This window comes from Anguilla anguilla, chromosome 6 (genome assembly GCF_013347855.1).
Source record: "Anguilla anguilla isolate fAngAng1 chromosome 6, fAngAng1.pri, whole genome shotgun sequence".
Taxonomy (NCBI): Eukaryota; Metazoa; Chordata; class Actinopteri; order Anguilliformes; family Anguillidae; genus Anguilla; species Anguilla anguilla.
Window position 1 is genome coordinate 59,058,431 of NC_049206.1, and position 22,886 is coordinate 59,081,316.

A 22,886-nucleotide genomic window follows, 5' to 3' on the forward strand; every position below is an offset into this window, starting at 1 on the left:
CAACGTGGAACAAAAGGAGGATGACTTCCGTGACAACGCCGAGACGAAAATAAAGTCAGTATAAAAGCCAAAATTTTCATCTCATTCAGTTTGGTTTTCACTGCATTTGGAAAACACCTAAGGGTGCATTACCGCGACTTGGGGTTCTTAAATTCTATGAATCAACTCCGTCTCTTTCAAATACTGTATGAAAAATGTCCTGCTTCTATCCCTGTATATTTTTTCAGAATTTTTCGTACATTAAGTACCTCCTCTATCTCCTGCACTTATATCAACATTCTTCCTTCTGTCCTATATGTGTCCTATGATTACATTTCTACTTTTCCACAAAAATCACACCTACCTGATTCGTGCTTCTTAATAGTATACTGTGTGCTCTATAATCCTGAGTGACCAAGTCTGAGATTTTATTTTCTCTTCTTCTTCGATGTCCAACTTTTATTTCATTTAATATTAGGCTCTTGTTCTAAATGAAATAGTTTGTTACCAATAAATAAATGCCAGATTTTGCAATGCTGCAGAGAAATAATCATAACTTCAAGCACAGGTCACTATAGTGTCATGTCATTTTGTAGACCTTACGACAGTGGGCTACTTAGTTTTGATGTACAGTAATTTATAGTAACCTAATGGTAGTAAAAATCCAGGGTAATGTATCCAACTCGATGAAGTCAGGAATGTAACTGAAATGGATAACTACTGACAAGTCAGAGCCATTCAAAGTAAAATAGCCTACTTTAACAGAAAAAATATAGAGATTAGTCTCAATATTATTGACAAATGTGTGTATCATGATCCATAAATAAGAGACGTCACAAATGCATTTTACTATCCACACAAATATCTTTAAACTTGTCTCATAAATTGTCGTTTAAATGAATGTGCACAACTGCATATCATTTGGGAGAAATAAATTATTCTAACAAGTAATATAAGGTGGCAATAAGTGATATTTTCAAATTGATGTTCAATAATTTTGGTGAGGACACACATGCTGTCTAATTTTCCAGACAACTGCTGCAAAGACTTAAACTAACAGATGTCAGAATTTCTTTATTTTTCAAAAAAAAAAAAAAAAAAAGAGAAAACAGCCATTTATAAAGGGTTCCAGTTGAGTTAACACATTAGTGCAACCAGCCACTAGACAGAAGCTGTTTGGACTCATTTGACCACAACACACGATGAAAATTGTAGTTCCAATGGTGCTTGGCAAAGGTCAGGCACTTAAATTTACAGGTTGCTCTCTGCAAGGGCTGCTTTTGTGCAACCCTTCCAAAGTGCTTGTTGAGGTGGCATCCAACAAGTATTATGCAGCTTGATAACATGAAGATTCCACTAAATAATGCAGGTCTTGTGATATTCTTGGCCTTCCTCTCAGTCTTCGTCACTGTGCATGGGGGCATGCTTGTGTCCTCTCCCTGGCAAATTTGCGAGTGTTCCAGACGTTACCCTGTGTGAGTTTGCTGGTGTACCTTCAAATTGTATGACTGACTGAAACTCAGTGGTAGGGGCATTCCCCTATATGAAGTCGCTGGTGCAGCCTCAGTTTATCTGATCTGCCAAAACTCTTTCCACACTGAGAGCAGTGGTATGGGCGCTCACCTGTATGAGTTCGCAGGTGTTTCTTCAAAGAACAAGACCGAGTGAAACTCTTCTCACACAGGGAGCACTGGTACGGCCGCTCACTAGTATGGGTTCGCTGGTGCTGTTTCAAATAACTCGACTTATTGAAACTCTTCTCACACTGGGAGCACTGGTACAGGCAGTCACCTGCATGAGTTCGCCTGTGTACCTTCAGATCATATAAATTCGTGAAATTCTTCCCACACTGGGAACAGTGGCAAGGACGCTCACCGGTATGGGTTCGCTGGTGTTTCTTCAAAGAATAAGGCTGAGTAAAACTCTTCTCACACTGGGAGCACTGGTACGGCCGCTCACCCGTATGAGTTGGCCTGTGTAACTTCAGACTACGTAAAAATCTGAAATTCTTACCACACTGGGAGCACTGGTACGGGCGCTCACCTGTATGGGTTCCCAGGTGTTGTTTCAAATAACTTGAATGACCGAAACTCTTACCACACTGGGAGCAGTGGTACGGGCGCTCACCTGTATGGATTCGTAGGTGTTGTTTCAAAGTCTCCGAGCGGCTGAAATTCTTTCCACACTGGGAGCAGGGGAAGGGACGCTCCCCTGTGTGAGTACGTTTGTGCACCTTCAGACGATATAAATTACGGAAACTCTTCCCACACTGGGAGCATGTGTGGGCCCGTAAAGTGCCGGACCGTGTAAGAGTGGGGGGTGTCTTAGGTGGGGTGGGGTGCTGATTTGTGGTGCTGGGAGGTTGCTGGGACACCACAGTCCTGTTCAGCTCCTCTGGGTGAACCATCTCAATGTGCTGCTGAAAATTCACTTCCTCTGTGTGAACGAATGGGCACTGGGAGCAGGCAAAGACCCGATACGACGCTTCAACAGCTTGTCCTGAGGAGAGAGAAGGTGTGGAGGCAATTTCTAGTCGGGCAATCAGCACTCTAGGCTGTTTTACCCGGCAGGAAGTGACCACAGTAGACAGATCCTCTCTTTCCTGTTGTCCATGTTCTGTTTTTACTACATTCTGCACCAATTTGCCAGTTTGATCAGTTATATGTTCCTCCCTCGCTTCTTCTTCCTCCTTCCTGTGTCTCTCTCCATCTCTCACACCATCCTCTCTCTCAATTTTCACACTCTGCCTCACCCCATCTTCCTCCTTCATGTTGGTTAGTTTGTATTGTTGCTCTCTGCTCAACAGATATCCACGCATCCTCTCTGTCTTCTCCTCTGTGTCTTCACATCTGTTCAAACTTGGCTTTGACTCTACCCCTGTGTAATCTGAGCTGTATATCAGAGATTCTGCATTTATGTCTTCACCTGAAGGGGCGGGGCTTAAACAGTTCATGCAGTCAGTTACGGATTCCGATTGGCTCTTGCTGTTCGTCAACTTGGTAGAATCCACCACTCTTTGAGAGGGAGGGCGGGACATAGAGGACAGCTTGTAGTCCTCCATGGAGGGAAGTGTCCCTGTGAGAGAGAATGATCATGCTAATGTTTAATGGTACAGATGTTCAACGCAAAATGTGATGGATTTCAATTTTTAACGGAATGCCAGTGGTTTATATGGATGTCCTGATAAAGGCTTACCATTCATGTCCAACTGTCCAAGACTTCTGTGGTGCCTGAGAAGGGTCTTCAGCTGGTCTGTGTAAGAAGTAGACTGCACACAGACCTCCAGGACAGAGGGGGCAGCACTGAGCCAGGACACTGTCTGAAGGAGAGATGCAGGTTCAAACATGGAACTGTGTGTTTTTCTGCCCAACATGCACTGTGCTATGCTATAGCAGAATAGACAAGAGAGGACTCTACTGACTGCAACACATATATAATTATAAAGCTAACTTAGTGCCAAAACCTAACAAAGAGTACAAGTTTTATGAATGCCAAATGATTTGCAAACACAGCGTGTTCTGTCTCTGTACCTGTTTGAGGTCTGGTACCGGCAGCAGCTGTTCCAGTCTGGAAAGGAAATCCCACAACAGAACCTCTAGAGCTGGGTCAGTTTTACAGCCAATCTCTGCTGGGGACATGTCCTGTGAGAGAGGGAAAGAAACAAAGAAAAAGACAGAGAGATAGTGAAAAAGAGTAATGGATTGAGAGAGACAAAGAGAGAGAGAATGCTATGTTTGGGACAATTTAGGAGGAAAAGGTTTGAAAATTGGACAAATATTACATGTACAGTATATTTCATTTGGCAGATGCTTTTATCCAAAGCGACATACAATAAGTGCATACTGAAGGCCACTGGAACTACTGCAAACACAGGTTAAGTAAACTGCAAGTCTCATAAAGTATCAGCTATCCATAGCCACGAACAGCTGCATAAACCGTCATGGGCAAAGTGCTAAATGATTTTAGAGCAGTACCTCTTTCCTGTCCATCCCTATGGCTCCTGCCTCATCCTCTTCTCTTACCCCTCTCCCTCCCCTCCTCCTCTCACCCTCACCTGCAGCCCCAGAGTGAGCTCGGTCCTCTGGCTCTCACTCAGCAGCTCTGGGAACGTCTCCATCACCAGAGACACAAACTCCTCCAGTTTCCCATAATGCAACACGTCTTGCTGCTGCAGCACTTGCCACATGGCTGCAGAGAGGAGTTGGAGTGGGGGAACCAGCAAGTGCAGGGTGGAGACAGGGAGAGAGGGATCTAATAATAGAGAAAATTAGATTTAAATAAATGTTTTCCATTCATTTCACAAGTAAACCCTAGCATGACTGGGAGGTGGGCTTTAACACAATGAACTTAAACATACAACGCTGATAAAGCCATGTCCAGTTTAATTCATACAGGTGTCTAGCCACCTATACCTGGACTCCGTTCCCCCGCGCCCCAACATTTCCAGGCCTGCTCCAAAAACATTAGCAAGTTACCGTCAGGCCAAGAAAAAAAAAAACCCTGACTTTGAACAGGGGCCGTGCACATCGTAACAGTTTAACTTAAAACGTTTAACACCATACATATCTATTCCCCAACAATCAGAGAAAGCGAGACACGATAAATTGGACCAAACGCCTGTATTGTTGTTTACGAGCCGTGGAGGGTATTCAGCAAAAAGCAGTAACTGGAGAAAATGTCTTCTATAAATATACGGGAAGTCACAGCACCTGCATGAGCTACTGCGCATATGCAAAGAACACAGTCGATCAGTCGAATACTCAATTTTTAAAGTTACGCACCTCCCACCTCCTTCTCTGCAATGCTCAGCGTTTCCATCAAAGACCTAAATTTTGGAACTGTTGTAGAGAAACCAGCTTTGCAATGTTTTCGTTCTAGCAAAAGCAAACAACGACGATCAGTTACTTCTACTTGTACGAACGCATGCGTACTCGTAGCAACGTGGAACAAAAGGAGGATGACTTCCGTGACAACGCCGAGACGAAAATAAAGTCAGTATAAAAGCCAAAATTTTCATCTCATTCAGTTTGGTTTTCACTGCATTTGGAAAACACCTAAGGGTGCATTACCGCGACTTGGGGTTCTTAAATTCTATGAATCAACTCCGTCTCTTTCAAATACTGTATGAAAAATGTCCTGCTTCTATCCCTGTATATTTTTTCAGAATTTTTCGTACATTAAGTACCTCCTCTATCTCCTGCACTTATATCAACATTCTTCCTTCTGTCCTATATGTGTCCTATGATTACATTTCTACTTTTCCACAAAAATCACACCTACCTGATTCGTGCTTCTTAATAGTATACTGTGTGCTCTATAATCCTGAGTGACCAAGTCTGAGATTTTATTTTCTCTTCTTCTTCGATGTCCAACTTTTATTTCATTTAATATTAGGCTCTTGTTCTAAATGAAATAGTTTGTTACCAATAAATAAATGCCAGATTTTGCAATGCTGCAGAGAAATAATCATAACTTCAAGCACAGGTCACTATAGTGTCATGTCATTTTGTAGACCATATGACAGTGGGCTACTTAGTTTTGATGTACAGTAATTTATAGTAACCTAATGGTAGTAAAAATCCAGGGTAATGTATCCAACTCGATGAAATCAGGAATGTAACTGAAATGGATAACTACTGACAAGTCAGAGCCATTCAAAGTAAAATAGCCTACTTTAACAGAAAAAATATAGAGATTAGTCTCAATATTATTGACAAATGTGTGTATCATGATCCATAAATAAGAGACGTCACAAATGCATTTTACTATCCACACACAAATATCTTTCAACTCATAAATTGTCGTTTAAATGAATGTGCACAACTGCATATCATTTGGGAGAAATAAATTATTCTAACAAGTAATATAAGGTGGCAATAAGTGATATTTTCAAATTGATGTTCAATAATTTTGGTGAGGACACACATGCTGTCTAATTTTCCAGACAACTGCTGCAAAGACTTAAACTAACAGATGTCAGAATTTCTTTATTTTTCAAAAAAAAAAAAAAAAAAAAAAGAGAAAACAGCCATTTATAAAGGGTTCCAGTTGAGTTAACACATTAGTGCAACCAGCCACTAGACAGAAGCTGTTTGGACTCATTTGACCACAACACACGATGAAAATTGTAGTTCAAATGGTGCTTGGCAAAGGTCAGGCACTTAAATTTACAGGTTGCTCTCTGCAAGGGCTGCTTTTGTGCAACCCTTCCAAAGTGCTTGTTGAGGTGGCATCCAACAAGTATTATGCAGCTTGATAACATGAAGATTCCACGAAACAATGCAGGTCTTGGGATATTCTTGGCCTTCCTCTCAGTCTTCGTCACTGTGCATGGGGGCATGCGTGTCCTCTCCCTGGCAAATTTGCGAGTGTTCCAGACGTTACCCTGTGTGAGTTTGCTGGTGTACCTTCAAATTGTATGACTGACTGAAACTCAGTGGTAGGGGCATTCCCCTATATGAAGTCGCTGGTGCAGCCTCAGTTTATCTGATCTGCCAAAACTCTTTCCACACTGAGAGCAGTGGTATGGGCGCTCACCTGTATGAGTTCGCAGGTGTTTCTTCAAAGAACAAGACCGAGTGAAACTCTTCTCACACAGGGAGCACTGGTACGGCCGCTCACCAGTATGGGTTCGCTGGTGCTGTTTCAAATAACTCGACTTATTGAAACTCTTCTCACACTGGGAGCACTGGTACAGGCAGTCACCTGCATGAGTTCGCCTGTGTACCTTCAGATCATATAAATTCGTGAAATTCTTCCCACACTGGGAACAGTGGCAAGGACGCTCACCGGTATGGGTTCGCTGGTGTTTCTTCAAAGAATAAGGCCGAGTAAAACTCTTCTCACACTGGGAGCACTGGTACGGCCGCTCACCCGTATGAGTTTGCCTGTGTAACTTCAGACTACGTAAAAATCTGTAATTCTTACCACACTGGGAGCAGTGGTACGGGCGCTCACCAGTATGGGTTCGCTGGTGCTGTATCAAATAACTCGACTTATTGAAACTCTTACCACACTGGGAGCAGTGGTACGGGCGCTCACCTGTATGGGTTCGTAGGTGTTGTTTCAAAGTCTCAGAGCGGCTGAAATTCTTTCCACACTGGGAGCAGGGGAAGGGACGCTCCCCTGTGTGAGTACGTTTGTGCACCTTCAGACGATATAAATTACGGAAACTCTTCCCACACTGGGAGCATGTGTGGGCCCGTAAAGTGCCGGACCGTGTAAGAGTGGGGGGTGTCTTAGGTGGGGTGGGGTGCTGATTTGTGGTGCTGGGAGGTTGCTGGGACACCACAGTCCTGTTCAGCTCCTCTGGGTGAACCATCTCAATGTGCTGCTGAAAATTCACTTCCTCTGTGTGAACGAATGGGCACTGGGAGCAGGCAAAGACCCGATACGACGCTTCAACAGCTTGTCCCGAGGAGAGAGAAGGTGTGGAGGCAATTTCTAGTCGGGCAATCAGCACTCTAGGCTGTTTTACCCGACAGGAAGTGACCACAGTAGACAGATCCTCTCTTTCCTGTTGTCCATGTTCTGTTTTTACTACATTCTGCACCAATTTGCCAGTTTGATCAGTTATATGTTCCTCCCTCGCTTCTTCTTCCTCCTTCCTGTGTCTCTCTCCATCTCTCACACCATCCTCTCTCTCAATTTTCACACTCTGCCTCACCCCATCTTCCTCCTTCATGTTGGTTAGTTTGTATTTTTGCTCTCTGCTCAACAGATATCCACGCATCCTCTCTGTCTTCTCCTCTGTGTCTTCACATCTGTTCAAACTTGGCTTTGACTCTACCCCTGTGTAATCTGAGCTGTATATCAGAGATTCTGCATTTATGTCTTCACCTGAAGAGGCGGGGCTTAAACAGTTCATGCAGTCAGTTACGGATTCCGATTGGCTCTTGCTGTTCGTCAGCTTGGTAGAATCCACCACACTTTGAGAGGGAGGGCGGGACATAGAGGACAGCTTGTAGTCCTCCATGGAGGGAAGTGTCCCTGTGAGAGAGAATGATCATGCTAATGTTTAATACTACAGATATTCAATGCAACATGTGATGGATTTTGATTTTTAACTGAATGCCAGTGGTTTATATGGATGTCCTGATAAAGGCTTACCATTCATGTCCAACTGTCCAAGACTTCTGTGGTGCCTGAGAAGGGTCTTCAGCTGGTCTGGGTAAGAAACAGACTGCACACAGACCTCCAGGACAGAGGGGGCAACACTGAGCCAGGACACTGTCTGAAGGAGAGATGCAGGTTCAAACATGGAACTGTGTGTTTTTCTGCCCAACATGCACTGTGCTGTGCTAAGCTATAGCAGAATAGACAAGAGAGGACTCCACTGACTGCAGTACATACATAATTATAAAGCTAACTTAGTGCCAAAACCTACCGAACGGTACAAGTTTTATGAATGCCAAATGATTTGCAAACACAGCGTGTTCTGTCTCTGTACCTGTTTGAGGTCTGGTACCGGCAGCAGCTGTTCCAGTCTGGAAAGGAAATCCCACAACAGAACCTCTAGAGCTGGGTCAGTTTTACAGCCAATCTCTGCTGGGGACATGTCCTGTGAGAGAGGGAAAGAAACAAAGAAAAAGACAGAGAGATAGTGAAAAAGAGTAATGGATTGAGAGAGACAAAGAGAGATAGAATGCTATGTTTGGGACAGTAAACATAGAGAGCAGTACCTCTTTCCTATCCACCCCTATGCCTCCTGCCTCACCCTCTTCTCTTACCCCTCTCCCTCCCCTCCTCCTCTCACCCTCACCTGCAGCCCCAGAGTGAGCTCGGTCCTCTGGCTCTCACTCAGCAGCTCTGGGAACGTCTCCATCACCAGAGACACAAACTCCTCCAGTTTCCCATAATGCAACACGTCTTGATGCTGCAGCACTTGCCACATGGCTGCAGAGAGGAGTTGGAGTGGGGGAACCAGCAGGTGCAGGGTGGAGACAGGGAGAGAAGGATCTAATAAGAGAAAATTAGATTTAAATAAATGTTTTCCGTTCATTTCACAAGTAAACCCTAGCATGACTGGAAGGTGGGCTTTAACACAATGAACTTAAACATACAACGCTGATAAAGCCATGTCTGTCCAGTTTAATTCATACAGGTGTCTAGCCACCTATACCTGTTATCCGTTCCCCCGCGCCCCACCATTTCCAGGCCTGCTCCAAAAACATTAGCAAGTTACCGTCAGGCCAAGAAAAAAAAAAACTGACTTTGAACAGGGGCCGTGCACATCGTAACAGTTTAACTTAAAACGTTTAACACCATACATGTCTATTCCTCAACAATCAGAGAAAGCGAGACACGATAAATTGGACCAAACGCCACTATTGTTGTTTACGAGCCGTGGAGGGTATTCAGCAAAAAGCAGTAACTGGAGAAAATGTCTTCTATAAATATACGGGAAGTCACAGCACCTGCATGAGCTACTGCGCATATACAAAGAACACAGTCGATCAGTCGAATACTCAATTTTTAAAGTTACGCACCTCCCACCTCCTTCTCTGCAATGCTCAGCGTTTCCATCAAAGACCTAAATTTTGGAACTGTTGTAGAGAAACCAGCTTTGCAATGTTTTCGTTCTAGCAAAAGCAAACGCCTACGATCAGTTACTTCCACTTGTACGAACGCATGCGTACTCGTAGCAACGTGGAACAAAACCAGGATGACTTCCGTGACAACGCCGAGACGAAAATAAAGTCAGTATAAAAGCCAGAATTTTCTTCTCATTCAGTTTGGTTTCAACTGCATTTGGAAAACACCTGAGGGTGCATTACCGCGACTTGGGGTTCTTAAAAAAAACTCAAATTCTATGAATAAACTCCGTCGCTTTCAAGTACTGTATGAAAAAATTCCTGCTTCTATCCCTGTATATTTTTTCAGAATATTGCGCACATTTAGTTCCATCTCTATCTCCTGCAATTATATCAACATTCCGCCTTCTGTCCTATATTTGTCCTATGATTACGTTTCTACTTCTCCACAAAAATCACACCTACCTGATTCGTGCTTCTTAATAGTGTACTGTGTGCTCTATAATCCTGTGTGGCAAAGTCTGATATTTTCTTCCCCCTCTTCTTCTTCGATGTTAAACTTTTATTTCATTTAAGATCAGGCACTTGTTCTAAATGAAATAGTTTGTTACCAATAAATAAATGCCAGATTTTGCAATGCTGCAGAGCAATAATCATAACTTCAAGCACAGGTCACTATAGTGTCATGTCATTTTGTACACCATACGACAGTGGGCTACTTAGTTTTGATGTACAGTAATTTATAGTAACCTAATGGTAGTAAAAATCCAGGGTAATGTATCCAACTCGATGAAGTCAGGAATGTAACTGAAATGGATAACTACTGACAAGTCAGAGCCATTCAAAGTAAAATAGCCTACTTTAACAGAAAAAATATAGAGATTAGTCTCGATATTATTGACAAATGTGTGTATCATGATCCATAAATAAGAGACGTCACAAATGCATTTTACTATCCACACATAAATATCTTTCGACTTGTCTCATAAATTGTCGTTTAAATGAATGTGCACAACTGCATATCATTTGGGAGAAATAAATTATTCTAACAAGTAATATAAGGTGTAAATAAGTGATATTTTCAAAATGTTGTTCAATAATTTTGGCAAGGACACACATGCTGTATCCAATTTCCCAAACAACTGCTGCAAAGACTTAAAGAAATTCTGACATCTGTTAGTTTATTTTTCAAAAAAAAAAAAAAGAGAACAGTAATTTATAAAGGGTTCCAGTTAACACATTATTGCAACCAGCCACTAGACAGAAGCTGTTTGGACTCATTTGACCACAACACAGGATGAAAATTGTAGTTCCAATGGTGCTTGGCAAAGGTCAGGCACTTAAATTTACAGGTTGCTCTCTGCAAGGGCTGCATTTGTGCAACCCTTCCAAAGCGCTTGTTGAGGTGGCATCCAACAAGTATTATGCAGCTTGATAACATGAAGATTACACTAAACAATGCAGGTCTTGGGATATTCTTGGCCTTCCTCTCTGTCTTCGTCACTGTGCATGGGGGCATGCTTGTGTCCTCTCCCTGGCAAATTTGCGAGTGTTCCAGACGTTACCCTGTGTGAGTTTGCTGATTTCAAATTGTACACCAGCAAAATACAGGCGGTCCCCTGTATGAGTTCTCTGGTGTCGCTTCAGTGTACTTGACCGGCTGAAACTCTTCCCACACTGGGAGCAGGGGAAGGGACGCTCCCCTGTGTGAGTACGTTTGTGCACCTTCAGACGACTTAAATTACGGAAACTCTTCCCACAGTGGGAGCACTGGTACGGACGCTCACCTGTATGGATTCGCTGGTGTTGCTTCAAATGACCGGACTGAATGAAACTCTTCCCACACTGGGAGCACTGGTACGGGCGCTCACCTGTATGGGTTCGCAGGTGTTGTTTCAAATAACTTGAATGACCGAAACTCTTCCCACACTGGGAGCAGGGGAAGGGACGCTCCCCTGTGTGAGTACGTTTGTGCACCTTCAGACGACTTAAATTACGGAAACTCTTCCCACAGTGGGAGCACTGGTACGGACGCTCACCTGTATGGATTCGCTGGTGTTGCTTCAAATGACCGGACTGAATGAAACTCTTCCCACACTGGGAGCACTGGTACGGGCGCTCACCTGTATGGGTTCGCAGGTGTTGTTTCAAATAACTTGAATGACCGAAACTCTTACCACACTGGGAGCAGTGGTACGGGCGCTCACCTGTATGGGTTCGCAGGTGTTGTTTCAAAGTATCCAAGTGACTGAAATTCTTTCCACACTGGGAGCAGTGGTACGGGCGCTCACCTGTATGAGTTCGCAGGTGTTGTTTCAAAGTCTCCGAGCGGCTTAAATTCTTTCCACACTGGGAGCAGGGGAAGGGACGCTCCCCTGTGTGAGTACGTTTGTGCACTTTCAGACGACTTAAATTACGGAAACTCTTCCCACAGTGGGAGCATGTGTGGGCCCGTAAAGTGCCGGACCGTGTAAGAGTGGGGGGTGTCTTAGGTGGGGTGAGGTGCTGATTTGTGGTGCTGGGAGGTTGCTGGGACACCACAGTCCTGTTCAGCTCCTCTGGGTGAACCATCTCAATGTGCTGCTGAAAATTCACTTCCTCTGTGTGAACGAATGGGCACTGGGAGCAGGCAAAGACCCGATACGACGCTTCAACAGCTTGTCCTGAGGAGAGAGAAGGTGTGGAGGCAATTTCTAGTCGGGCAATCAGCACTCTAGGCTGTTTTACCCGACAGGAAGTGACCACAGTAGACAGATCCTCTCTTTCCTGTTGTCCATGTTCTGTTTTTACTACATTCTGCACCAATTTGCCAGTTTGATCAGTTATATGTTCCTCCCTCGCTTCTTCTTCCTCCTTCCTGTGTCTCTCTCCATCTCTCACACCATCCTCTCTCTCAATTTTCACACTCTGCCTCACCCCATCTTCCTCCTTCATGTTGGTTAGTTTGTATTTTTGCTCTCTGCTCAACAGATATCCACGCATCCTCTCTGTCTTCTCCTCTGTGTCTTCACATCTGTTCAAACTTGGCTTTGACTCTACCCCTGTGTAATCTGAGCTGTATATCAGAGATTCTGCCTTTGTGTGTTCATCTGAAGGGGCGGGGCTTAAACAGTTCATGCAGTCAGTTACGGATTCCGATTGGCTCTTGCTGTTCGTCAGCTTGGTAGAATCCACCACTCTTTGAGAGGGAGGGCGGGACATAGAGGACAGCTTGTAGTCCTCCATGGAGGGAAGTGTCCCTGTGAGAGAGAATGATCATGCTAATGTTTAATGGTACAGATGTTCAACGCAAAATGTGATGGATTTCAATTTTTAACGGAATGCTAGCGGTTTTATGGATGTCCTGATAAAGGCTTACCATTCATGTCCAACTGTCCAAGACTTCTGTGGTGCCTGAGAAGGGTCTTCAGCTGGTCTGGGTAAGAAACAGACTGCACACAGACCTCCAGGACAGAGGGGGCAGCACTGAGCCAGGACACTGTCTGAAGGAGAGATGCAGGTTCAAACATGGAACTGTGTGTTTTTCTGCCCAACATGCACTGTGCTATGCTATAGCAGAATAGACAAGAGAGGACTCTACTGACTGCAATACATACATAATTATAAAGCTAACTTAGTGCCAAAACCTAACAAACAGTACAAGTTTTATAAATGGTAAATGATTTGCAAACACAGCGTGTTCTGTCTCTGTACCTGTTTGAGGTCTGGTACCGGCAGCAGCTGTTCCAGTCTGGAAAGGAACTCCCACAACAGAACCTCTAGAGTTGGGTCAGTTTTACAGCCAATCTCTGCTGGGGACATGTCCTAAAAAGATGGAATGACAGAAAGAAGTGAAAGAGTGAACCGAGACAGAGAGACAGAACATCAGTTAACAAATATGATATGAATGTGTATATTTATAGTTATAAATGGTAAATGGACTGCATTTTATATAGCGTTTTTATCCAAAGCACTTTACAATTGATGCCCCACATTCACCTATTCACACACATTCACACACCAACGGTGAAAGGCTGCCATGCAAGGTACCAATCAGCTCGTTGGGAGCACTTAGGGTTAGGTGTCTTGCTCAGGGACACTTCGACGCGCCCAGGGCGGGGGATCGAACCGGCAACCCTCAGACTGCCAGACAACCGCTCTAACCTCCTGAGCTATGTCACCCCATTATGGGAAACTGGAGGAGTTTGTGTCTCTGGTGATGGAGACATTGTGATGGCAACATAGCTCAGGAGGTAAGACCGATTGTCTGGCAGTCGGAGGGTTGCCGGTACAAACCCCGCCCTGGGCATGTCGTAGTGTCCTTGAGCAAGACACCTAACCCCTAACTGCTCTGGCAAATGAGAGGCATCAATTGTAAAGCGCTTTGGATAAAAGCGCTATATAAATGCAGTCCATTTACCATTTACCACATTCCCAGAGCTGCTGAGTGAGAGCCAGAGGACCGAGCTCACTCTGGGGCTGCAGGTGAGAGGAGGAGAGGAGGGAAGGGGGAGGGGTAAGAGATGGGGGGTACAGTGCATGGAACGGTGTACACATGGTGTAAAGTTTGAGTACAGGGGAGTAGAGCAGATCTCACTAGCGGTACCTCTTCCCTGTCCACCCCCCCCCCCTCATGCCTTTTGCCTCACCTTACTCCCTAACCCCTCTCCCTCCCCTCCTCCTCTCACCCTCACCTGCAGCCCCAGAGTGAGCTCGGTCCTCTGGCTCTCACTCAGCAGCTCTGGGAACATCTCCACCACCAGAGACACAAAGTCCTCCAGTTTCCCATAATGCAACACGTCTTGTTGCTGCAGCACTTGCCACATGGATGCAGAGAGGAGTTGAAGTGGAGGAACCAGAAGGCACAGGGAGGAGACAGGGAGAGAGGGATCTAATAAAGAAAATGTGAAATTAAAGGAAAACATTTTTTTAACTCACATGTAAACCCTAGATTTTTAAAACTAAATTTAAACAAAAGACACTAATATATAGCCAGGTATACAGCCATGGCATTCTTGTTTCATTCATACAGGTTCAAATTCACAATGATGCAACTAAACTTACACTAACACTATTCGGAAAAAATGCTAAATGTTTTTAATGTGCTTTGTTTTTTGCACGCTTGGTTTTTTCATTTTCCTAAATATCGTTTTTTTTTCCCTCGCAATTTTACGATTTTATTCTTGTAATATTATTTTTTTCCTCGTAAAATTACGACTTTATTCTCGTAATATTATGACTTTTTTTCTCAATTACAACTTTATTCTGGTAATATTACGACCTTTCACTCAATTATTTCCCCCCTCAATGTGGCCCTAATACTCCGTCGTAGTACAGTGTGTGTATATGTGTAGCGTTATTTTTTTTCCCCCACCCGCATTCTGCGAAGACCCGCCCCTACTCTGTCTCTGATTGGCTCTGACCCTGATATTCTTCTTCGCTGAATGTGGGTGGGGGGAAAAAAGAAGGCATGCATGTGTGAAACCGCGCACTGTACTCCTCCGGAAGCAGCGCACACTTTTGTTTGAGTTACTTGCGTTTGTCAAGCACTTTAAACATCAGCACTTTAAGTTTTTTTTTTTTTTTTTTTTTTTTTTTTTAAACAATTGAGGTCATTGCGATTTCTTGCTTGTGCTGTGATTTCAATAAAGAAAAAACATTTACCTGCACCTTTATTCCTGATCATTTACATAATGAGTTAAGAAATTACCAATGTGTATGGGAACTGACAAAAAAGGTAACGCTTAAAATGTATTATTGTGGCGCCACAAGCCGCGGTGAAAAATTTTGGGTGCACCTAAATTATGTGCTGGTGCACCTAAATGAAAAAGTTAGGTGCACCAGCGCAACCAATGTAAAAAGTTAATCTGGAGCCCTGGTTAGCTAACGACATCTAACGCTGTGTTCACATCACAACATTGTAAAGTTTGCCATCATGTCTCAGGCCATAACAAAACTAGTACTGGTCGTCTAATACCGGCAGGAGTATTGATACTTACCCATAGCAGAAACTAATATTTTGCCCTCCTACATTATTTAAATGGATGTGTGGCGTGTACAGCTAATTCTAGATATGAGTAAAGTTACACTACCTGATGAACGATGTAAAGGTCTGAGGTCACACTGTGAGCCACAGTGTTGAGGCACAGATGGTTGAGGAGCCAGTGGAGAGACGGCCTCTTGCTCTGGGTCTGCAGGCACTGCAGCACGGGCTGTTGGTGCATCTGTCCCTTCATTACTTGCAGTATCTCCCAACACCGGCTTTACACCACATGGAATTAAAATCACAAATGTTTTAGCTGTGCAAACAAAGTCATCAAGCTGTAACAAGACTTAAGGGTTCGAATGTTAGCAAACTGAGGTTACCAATTACGCCTTCTCACATGGTAGGTTTTACAAAATAGGTTGCTAATGCTAGTTAACATTAGCCTGTATGCCTTGTTTACAAGATAGCTACGGTGCCTTGCAACAATTAATACGTTTCACGCATTGCTTCTCATTATTGAAAGCAGTACGCCGACTAAGTTGGACGTTAGCAAACATTAGAAAACAGGCAAGACTTACGGTGCACAGTTTACGTTTTCGTAGAGCTGAATCTCTGACGCCGGACTGGTGACCATTAGACCTACTCCCGCCGGCGTAAAAATCAGAACCGGCTGCTGATGGCGGCCTTGATACAGCCACTGCGTGCAGTGAAGGAACCGCACCAGTAGTCAGTCTCACCCGGCCCCGGCTTCGATATCCCATCCTGAACTGTATCATATCGCTGGGAAGATAATCCTCCGGTCTAAAATGAGCGCCACACACGACCGCGCTTTTTGTAACAGACGCAGTAGTGAAGTCCGGTCTCTCCGCCTGCACAAAACGCACCCAGGCACTAAAGCCAGCACGGCTCCTTTTCCTGTCAGGAAATCTGTGTACGCGACGTCCTGGCCGGCTGGAGTTTTTGCAACCTGCACAAACACAATACGTTACCATGATTCACAGTGAAATGCAATATAAAACTACTGAAAACAGACCAACCCACTATATCACAACCGCTCAGACTCACTACCCCGTACTACTGCACATTGGACAAAGGAAGAGCCACTCCCTTCTGTTACGTAATATGACTCGGTGTTGAAAAAAAGGCGTTTTTATGAGCTTTGCTCAAAACGGCCGCAGCGCCTGTAGTTCCTCTGAATTTGTGCCCTCGTGTCTTGTAAAAATTATTAAATCCTGCATTAACTATTCAAATAGTCGTTTTCAGACAGGGTTAAGCATACGTTTCGTAAAAAATGTAACCTGCAAGATGCTCTTTAAGGAGGACGGTCTTCTGCTTGAAGCACTATTTGGAGAAAACTTTTAAACGGGTTGAGCCATCGGATATAGGGTTCAATAACATTTTGGAAAAGGTAGCACCACACCAGGCTACCTACCAGTTGCAGGGGATATATATTTTAATTTTAATTAATTAAATTTTTTTTTTTTTTTTAAGTATACAGCATATCCCAGCACCAGTTTCGGCTATTACTGGAATCTGTTCATATATTCAAAGCAAAACAACGCAGGATCAGTCGCTCGTAGCTTAGTTTCATTCGTCGAACACTAAATTTATAAAGGTAGATACGCACCCACGATTTCCCTCTCTGCAACGCTCAGGGTTTCCATCAGCGTACAAAATACTGTTGTGAAGAAGCCAGCCTTGAAAATAGTCTTAAAGGTGCACTGCAGTGTGTAGAATTTAGTGTCATCTAGCGGAACGGACTTGGCAGAAATGGAATATAATATTCATAAGTATGTTTTAATTAGTGTGTAATCCCATGAAAATAAGAATCGTTGTGTTTTCGTTACCTGAGAATGAGTCCTTTTATATCTACATAGGAGCGGGTCCTCTTCCACGGAGGCCGCCATGTTGCACCGCCATGTTTCTACAGTAGCCCAGAACGAACAAACGGCTCTACCACTTTTAAGAACGCATGGGTACTAGTAGCAACAAAAAGAGGGTGACTTCATACCACCAAGGCGGAAATTAAGTCAAAATAGAGCCCAGAATAAAACATTTTTCCATCTTGATGAACCAAAATAAAAGAAACTTGATTGGCAATGCACTGATCTATGCATCTTCTTACAGACCATTTTATGGCCTAATACAAAACATGTTAATGACAAAGGGGTTTTACATGTGTGCAACCTCATATTTATACTCTAGTGAAACAGGAAATAATGAAAGCCAACCATCCAGTTTCTGGAGACTGAGATCAACAAAATTGGGGACTGAGATTTAAAAAAAAGTAAAAATCATACACCACTTTGGTTTTATTTAAAATAATCTTTATCAGTGCCAATAATTGACCCCAATTTTGAGAAAAATAATAACTCAAAATAAGGTTTTTAAGTATAATTTTTAATTAGAGAAAGTAGGTATATATACAATATTCTACCTTTTCTCTCTCTGAACTGTCCCTGGTAAGGACTGAATGACAGAAGCTCTCCCTACACTGGGAGCAGAGGAACAGAAACCTAATCCTGAGTAGTGTCGCTGGTGTACGGTCACATAATCCTAACAACCCAAACTCTTCCCACGCCGGGAGCAGTGTTACGAGCACTCTCCTGCATGAGTTCGCTTGCGCACCTTCAGATTATCTAACCTGACAAAACTCTTATCGCACAGGGAGCAGTGGTAAGGGCGCTCACCGGTACGAGTTAGCTGATGTCTCTTCAGAGTACCTAAACAAGTGAAACTCGTGCCACAGTGGGAGCAGTGGTAGGGGTATTCTATATGAAGTCGCTGGTGCAGCCTCAGTTTATCAGATCTTCCAAAACTCTTCCCACACTGGGAGCAGTGGTATGGGCGTTCCCCTGTATGAGTTCGCTCGTGTCTCCTCAGCGTACACAAATGAGTGAAACTCTTCTCACACCGGGGGCACTCGTACAGGCATTCTCCTGTATGAAATCGCTGGTGTTGCTTCAGTTGATGTGACGTGCTGAAACTCTTCTCACATTGAGAGCAGCGGTGCAGGCATTCTCCCATGTGAAGTCGCTGGTGCAGCCTCAGCTTATCTGATCTGCCAAAACTCTTCCCACACCGGGAGCAGTGGTACGGGCGTTCCCCTGTATGAGTTACCTGGTGCCTCTTCAGAGTACTCAAATAAGCAAAACTCTTCCCACACTGGGAGCACGTGTGCGGCCCGGGAGTGCCTGTGTGGGACAGTGTCGGTTTGGGGGGTGTCTTAGGGGGGATGGGGTGCTGATTTGAGGTGCTGGTTGGTTGCTGGGACCCCACAGTCCTGTTGAGCTCCTGTGTGTGAATGAATGGGTACTGGGAGCAGGCAAAGACCTGAGACGACACCTCAACAGTTTGTCCTGAGGAGAGAGAAGATGTGGAGGAGACGTGAAGCTCATGGGAAATACAGATGCTGATAAACTGAACCATTACTGCAAAAGTATGATAATGAAAAATAAAATCTTAATTGTAAATGTTAACTCTGAATCTAAATTTCATTCGTCTTCAACACCGTGTGATCGACTCCCTCAGACTTGAAAATGATCATCTGTGTAACCTTAACCTGTGTTTTGGTTCCTGGGGGAGATGACAGGAGAAATAAGGAAGGCTTCAGCACAGATCCTGTGAAAGACAAATAAAGGCAGATTATTTTATGCAAGACTGGCAGTGGTCAGAGGAGACACACACTCCAGCTCATCAGTCATTCTTACCTATTCTCTGATGAAGATGGCAGCGGATTCAGGGGTTTCTCCAACTGGCCAATTGTCTTCCTCTTCCGGGTCACGACCGGGCCCTTCTGTCTCAGTGATCTATTTGTCCTTAATCGTGTGACCATGGAGTAAGGTAATGACACAGGAACTGAACTACCAATTTCTATTCGGCGAATCAGCACTCTAGGCTGTCTTAGCAAACAGGAAGTGACTGCAGTAGACAGCTCCTCCCCTTCCTGTTGTCCATGTTGTGATTTTACTCCATTCAACATCAATTTTCCAGTTTGGGCAGCTTGACCATTTACATACCCCTCCCTCTGTTCATCCCTCTCTTTATCTTCCTGCTTCCAGAGTCCCTCTTCATCTCTCAGGCCATCCTCCCTCTCCATTTTTACACTCTGTCTCTCCCAATTTTCCTCCTCCTCCTTCATGTTGGTTAGTAAGTCCTTTTGCGCTCTGCTTATTAAATATTCGGTATTTCCCTGTGTCCTCTGGTCCATGTCTTCACATCTGTTCAAACTTGACATTGGCTCCACCCCTTCGTAATCTGTGCTGTCCATCACAATTTCTGCCTTGATGTCTTCATCTGAAGGGGTGGAGCTTAAAAATTTCATGCAGTTAGTTATAGAGTCTGATTGGCTGTTGGTGTTTGTCAGTTTGGTAGAATCCATCACTCTTTGGGAGGGAGGGCGGGACATAGAGAACAGCTTGCACTCCTCTATGGAGGGAAGTGTTACTGTGAGAGAAAACAGATTAACGTTTAATAGTACAGACGCCAATCACTCTGCAAAATGTAATATTGCCCTTTGTGATGTTTCACATCTTCAAAAAATAAATGAACAGGTAGGGCTTAAACATTTCATACACATTTCTGGGGGAAAATGGACCCTTTTGTATCTTGACCTCTCAGATTTCTCTGATATCAATATCTCTCCCATAAAAAAACCTTGGAGCAATAACCATTGATATCATTTTGAGATAGAGAAATACAAACCATCGTTAAGAAAACTGGAAAGTGCCCATTTTCACTGCACCGCTGGCCTACCCAGCTCTACTTTCGAGACCTACAGTTCAACAACCATAAATGGCAAAAACAATATCTTGGTTTCATTGTAATCACAAAGACTTAAAACAGAGGTCATGTTTGAACTGTAAAAAGTTCTTTGCATTAATTAATTAAGAATTAAAACTAATAATATAATCTCAAAATTACTTTTTAAAAGACCAACCATTCATGTCCAGCTGTCCAAGACTTCGGTGGTGCCTGAGAAGGGTCTTCAGATTGTCTGTGTAAGAAAAAGACTGCACACAGACCTCCACGACAGAGGGGGCAGCACTGAGCCAGGACACTGTCTGAAGGAGAGAAGCAGGTTCAAACATGAACAGTCAACTCAAGAATTAATGGCAACCCTTCAGACAAATTACTTTCCCTCTAAATGATTGGCACCCCAAAAAGAATATTTAAAATAAAACCACACAAAGTGGGGCCTGTGATGCAATTCCATTTTTTTTTCATTGTTCTCGGTCTCTAAAAACTGTTTTGCTGCCCACAAGTGCAAACCCTACAAAATCAAGGATCTTGAGATTTTCTGCATAGAGGAGTGGTCCAAGATCCCCCCAAAAGAGTTCCCCAACCCAGTCAGACTTTACAGGAGGAGGCTCAGTGCCGTTATCCTCTCCAGAGCAGGCGTCACCAAATATTAATCATAGAAGTGCCAATAATTTAGAAACCTATGTTTTGCAAAAGAAGTTGTACTACTGAATAAAACTTTTTGTGCTTGAAAAATGCTTGAGACCAAAATATGACTCATTGTATGCATTCATTTGTTTTATAGGATCAAAAGGACCCATTTGCTTTTATTTAGATACCTAACAAGATGATGTCTTCATGGGGAAATTCAGGATTTTTTTCTGAAGCATTTGTGAGTAACGCTAAAGTGAGCAGGCATCTCCAGTGGGTCCAGGTATGGCCAGGTCCTGGTGTTCTGTCTCTGTACCTGTTTGAGGTCTGGTACCAGCAGCAGCTGATCCAGCCTGGAAAGGAACTCCCACAACAGAACCTCTAGAGCTGGGTCAGTTTTACAGCCAGTCTCTGCTGGGGACATGTACTGTGAGAGAGGGGAAGAGACAAGGAAAGATGGACAGAAAAAGAGTAATAGAGAGAAGACAGAGGGAGAATGTTATTATGTATGGGACAATTTGTGAGGTAAAAACCAAACGGGTTTGAAAATGAGTTAAAACAAATACTGTCCACCCTCATGCCTCCTGTCTCACCCTCCTCTCTTACCCCTCCCTTCCTCTTACCCCTCTCCCACCACCCCTTCCTCTCCTCCTCCTCTCTCCCTCACCTGCAGCCCCAGAGTGAGCTCGGTCCTCTGGCTCTCACTCAGCAGCTCTGGGAACGTCTCCATCACCAGAGACACAAACTCCTCCAGTTTCCCATAATGCAACACGTCTTGCTTCTGCAGCACTTGCCACATGGCTGCAGAGAGGAGTTGAAGTGGAGGAACCAGAAGGCACAGGGAGGAGACAGGGAGAGAGGGATCTAATAGAAAAAATGAGATATTTTCATTCAATTTTACATGTAACTCCTAACATGACTACAAGGTGGGTTGTAAAACACACAGGATGCTGATAAAGCCATGACTATCTGGTTTCATTCACACAGGTACCTAAATACCTGGCTATGCAGCCTGTCATTACAACACCTAGGCTTCTAGGCTATGAACACACACCCTAAAATGTGTCTACATAACAAATTGCTGATATTAAATTCAAAATGATGCAACTAAACTTTAAGAAAAACACTATTCCAAAGACATCCTAAATGTATTTACACGTTTTGAATTGCAGTGTTCAGAAAGAACACCACAAATTTCTCTTCAGAAAACACCACAAACTTCACTGAAAGCTGTCATAACTCATAACAATTAGTGAGCAGTTAGGCAGGGTCGAAGCCGTACTCTGAACAAGAGCCATACAGATCTAACAGTTAACACCATATTCGCTCCCCCACATTTAGAAGGGACGAAATGCGATAAATAGCCGCATAACGCAATCATAATTGGTTAATAGCGGTTCATACAGCGTTATTAAGGAGCACAGTCTTCAGAAAAAAGCACTATTCAGAGAAAACGTAGCTACGACTGAACCATACATCGAGCCATCACATCGCCAGTCGGAATCTATGTGCATATTCATAAAACACCGCTGGTTGCTGCCTATACATTTCTCTAATAAAGGCAAGAGATACGCACCTCCGATTTCCCTCACGGCCATGCTCAGAGCTTCCATTAACATGAAAAATATTGGAAGTGCTGTGAAAAAAAACCAGCCTTGAATTGATTTTAAAACACTAGTCTCAGTGAGCTCCAGGTATGGGAACCCTTTTACCGTCTCCGATGGGAACACGTGCGTATTACTTTTTCGGGTGTTTAATGGTGGTAGTCAACTTGTGACGCATTACCGCCACCTTCTGGACTGGAGTGAGGGTCGATATGGGTAAACCAAACTAGAACAATACGCCTACCGCCCCAATACGTGAGCTTTAACGGTTCAATCCTTTTTAGTCCCGTACTAAAGCTGAAGTATCTGTTACTCTTGAATGTACTTTACATATTCTATAAAAATGTAACACAAAGGGCTCTATTTCTGAAATAATGTAACTTGGCGAATTGGGTGCAGTAAATGGTTTAGCGC

At 43.7% G+C, this 22,886-nt stretch overlaps 4 protein-coding genes across 8 annotated transcripts; all 4 read right to left on the reverse strand.

Annotated features, from left to right (window-relative positions):
• Positions 1–932: 932 nt before the first annotated feature.
• LOC118230699 (zinc finger protein 211-like) lies at positions 933–4,410 on the reverse strand. 2 transcript variants are annotated; one of them, XM_035423960.1, is made up of 5 exons: positions 4,392–4,409; positions 4,034–4,230; positions 3,510–3,620; positions 3,175–3,298; positions 933–3,054 (listed from the first exon to the last, which is right to left on the reverse strand). In XM_035423960.1, exons 2-5 carry the CDS (start codon positions 4,163–4,165, stop codon positions 1,499–1,501), a joined length of 1,923 nt encoding a protein of 640 aa, XP_035279851.1. In that variant the 5' UTR covers positions 4,166–4,230; positions 4,392–4,409; the 3' UTR covers positions 933–1,498. The 2 variants fall into 2 exon arrangements, with proteins under 2 accessions (XP_035279851.1, XP_035279852.1); XM_035423961.1 differs by having other exon boundaries at positions 2,975–3,075; positions 4,392–4,410.
• A 1,435-nt stretch (positions 4,411–5,845) lies between these two features.
• Positions 5,846–9,356, reverse strand: LOC118230701 (zinc finger protein 345-like). Of its 2 annotated transcripts, none has more exons than XM_035423964.1 (5): positions 9,101–9,353; positions 8,741–8,937; positions 8,429–8,539; positions 8,089–8,212; positions 5,846–7,968 (listed from the first exon to the last, which is right to left on the reverse strand). In XM_035423964.1, exons 1-5 carry the CDS (start codon positions 9,150–9,152, stop codon positions 6,413–6,415), a joined length of 2,040 nt encoding a protein of 679 aa, XP_035279855.1. In that variant the 5' UTR covers positions 9,153–9,353; the 3' UTR covers positions 5,846–6,412. The 2 variants fall into 2 exon arrangements, with proteins under 2 accessions (XP_035279855.1, XP_035279856.1); XM_035423965.1 differs by having other exon boundaries at positions 7,890–7,989; positions 9,101–9,356.
• Positions 9,357–10,161: 805 nt separating this feature from the next.
• On the reverse strand, positions 10,162–17,247 carry LOC118230692 (zinc finger protein 37-like). Of its 3 annotated transcripts, XM_035423939.1 has the most exons (8): positions 17,105–17,235; positions 16,056–16,444; positions 15,584–15,752; positions 14,186–14,382; positions 13,206–13,316; positions 12,871–12,994; positions 11,683–12,751; positions 10,162–11,430 (listed from the first exon to the last, which is right to left on the reverse strand). In XM_035423939.1, exons 1-8 carry the CDS (start codon positions 17,139–17,141, stop codon positions 11,013–11,015), a joined length of 2,514 nt encoding a protein of 837 aa, XP_035279830.1. In that variant the 5' UTR covers positions 17,142–17,235; the 3' UTR covers positions 10,162–11,012. The 3 variants fall into 3 exon arrangements, with proteins under 3 accessions (XP_035279830.1, XP_035279829.1, XP_035279831.1); XM_035423938.1 differs by having other exon boundaries at positions 10,162–12,751; XM_035423940.1 differs by lacking the exon at positions 10,162–11,430 and having other exon boundaries at positions 12,631–12,772; positions 17,105–17,247.
• Positions 17,248–17,856: 609 nt separating this feature from the next.
• Positions 17,857–22,765, reverse strand: LOC118230702 (zinc finger protein 177-like). The gene is made up of 7 exons (XM_035423966.1): positions 22,445–22,765; positions 21,536–21,732; positions 21,185–21,295; positions 20,417–20,540; positions 19,188–19,923; positions 19,040–19,098; positions 17,857–18,836 (listed from the first exon to the last, which is right to left on the reverse strand). Exons 1-7 carry the CDS (start codon positions 22,485–22,487, stop codon positions 18,070–18,072), a joined length of 2,037 nt encoding a protein of 678 aa, XP_035279857.1. The 5' UTR covers positions 22,488–22,765; the 3' UTR covers positions 17,857–18,069.
• Positions 22,766–22,886: the final 121 nt, after the last annotated feature.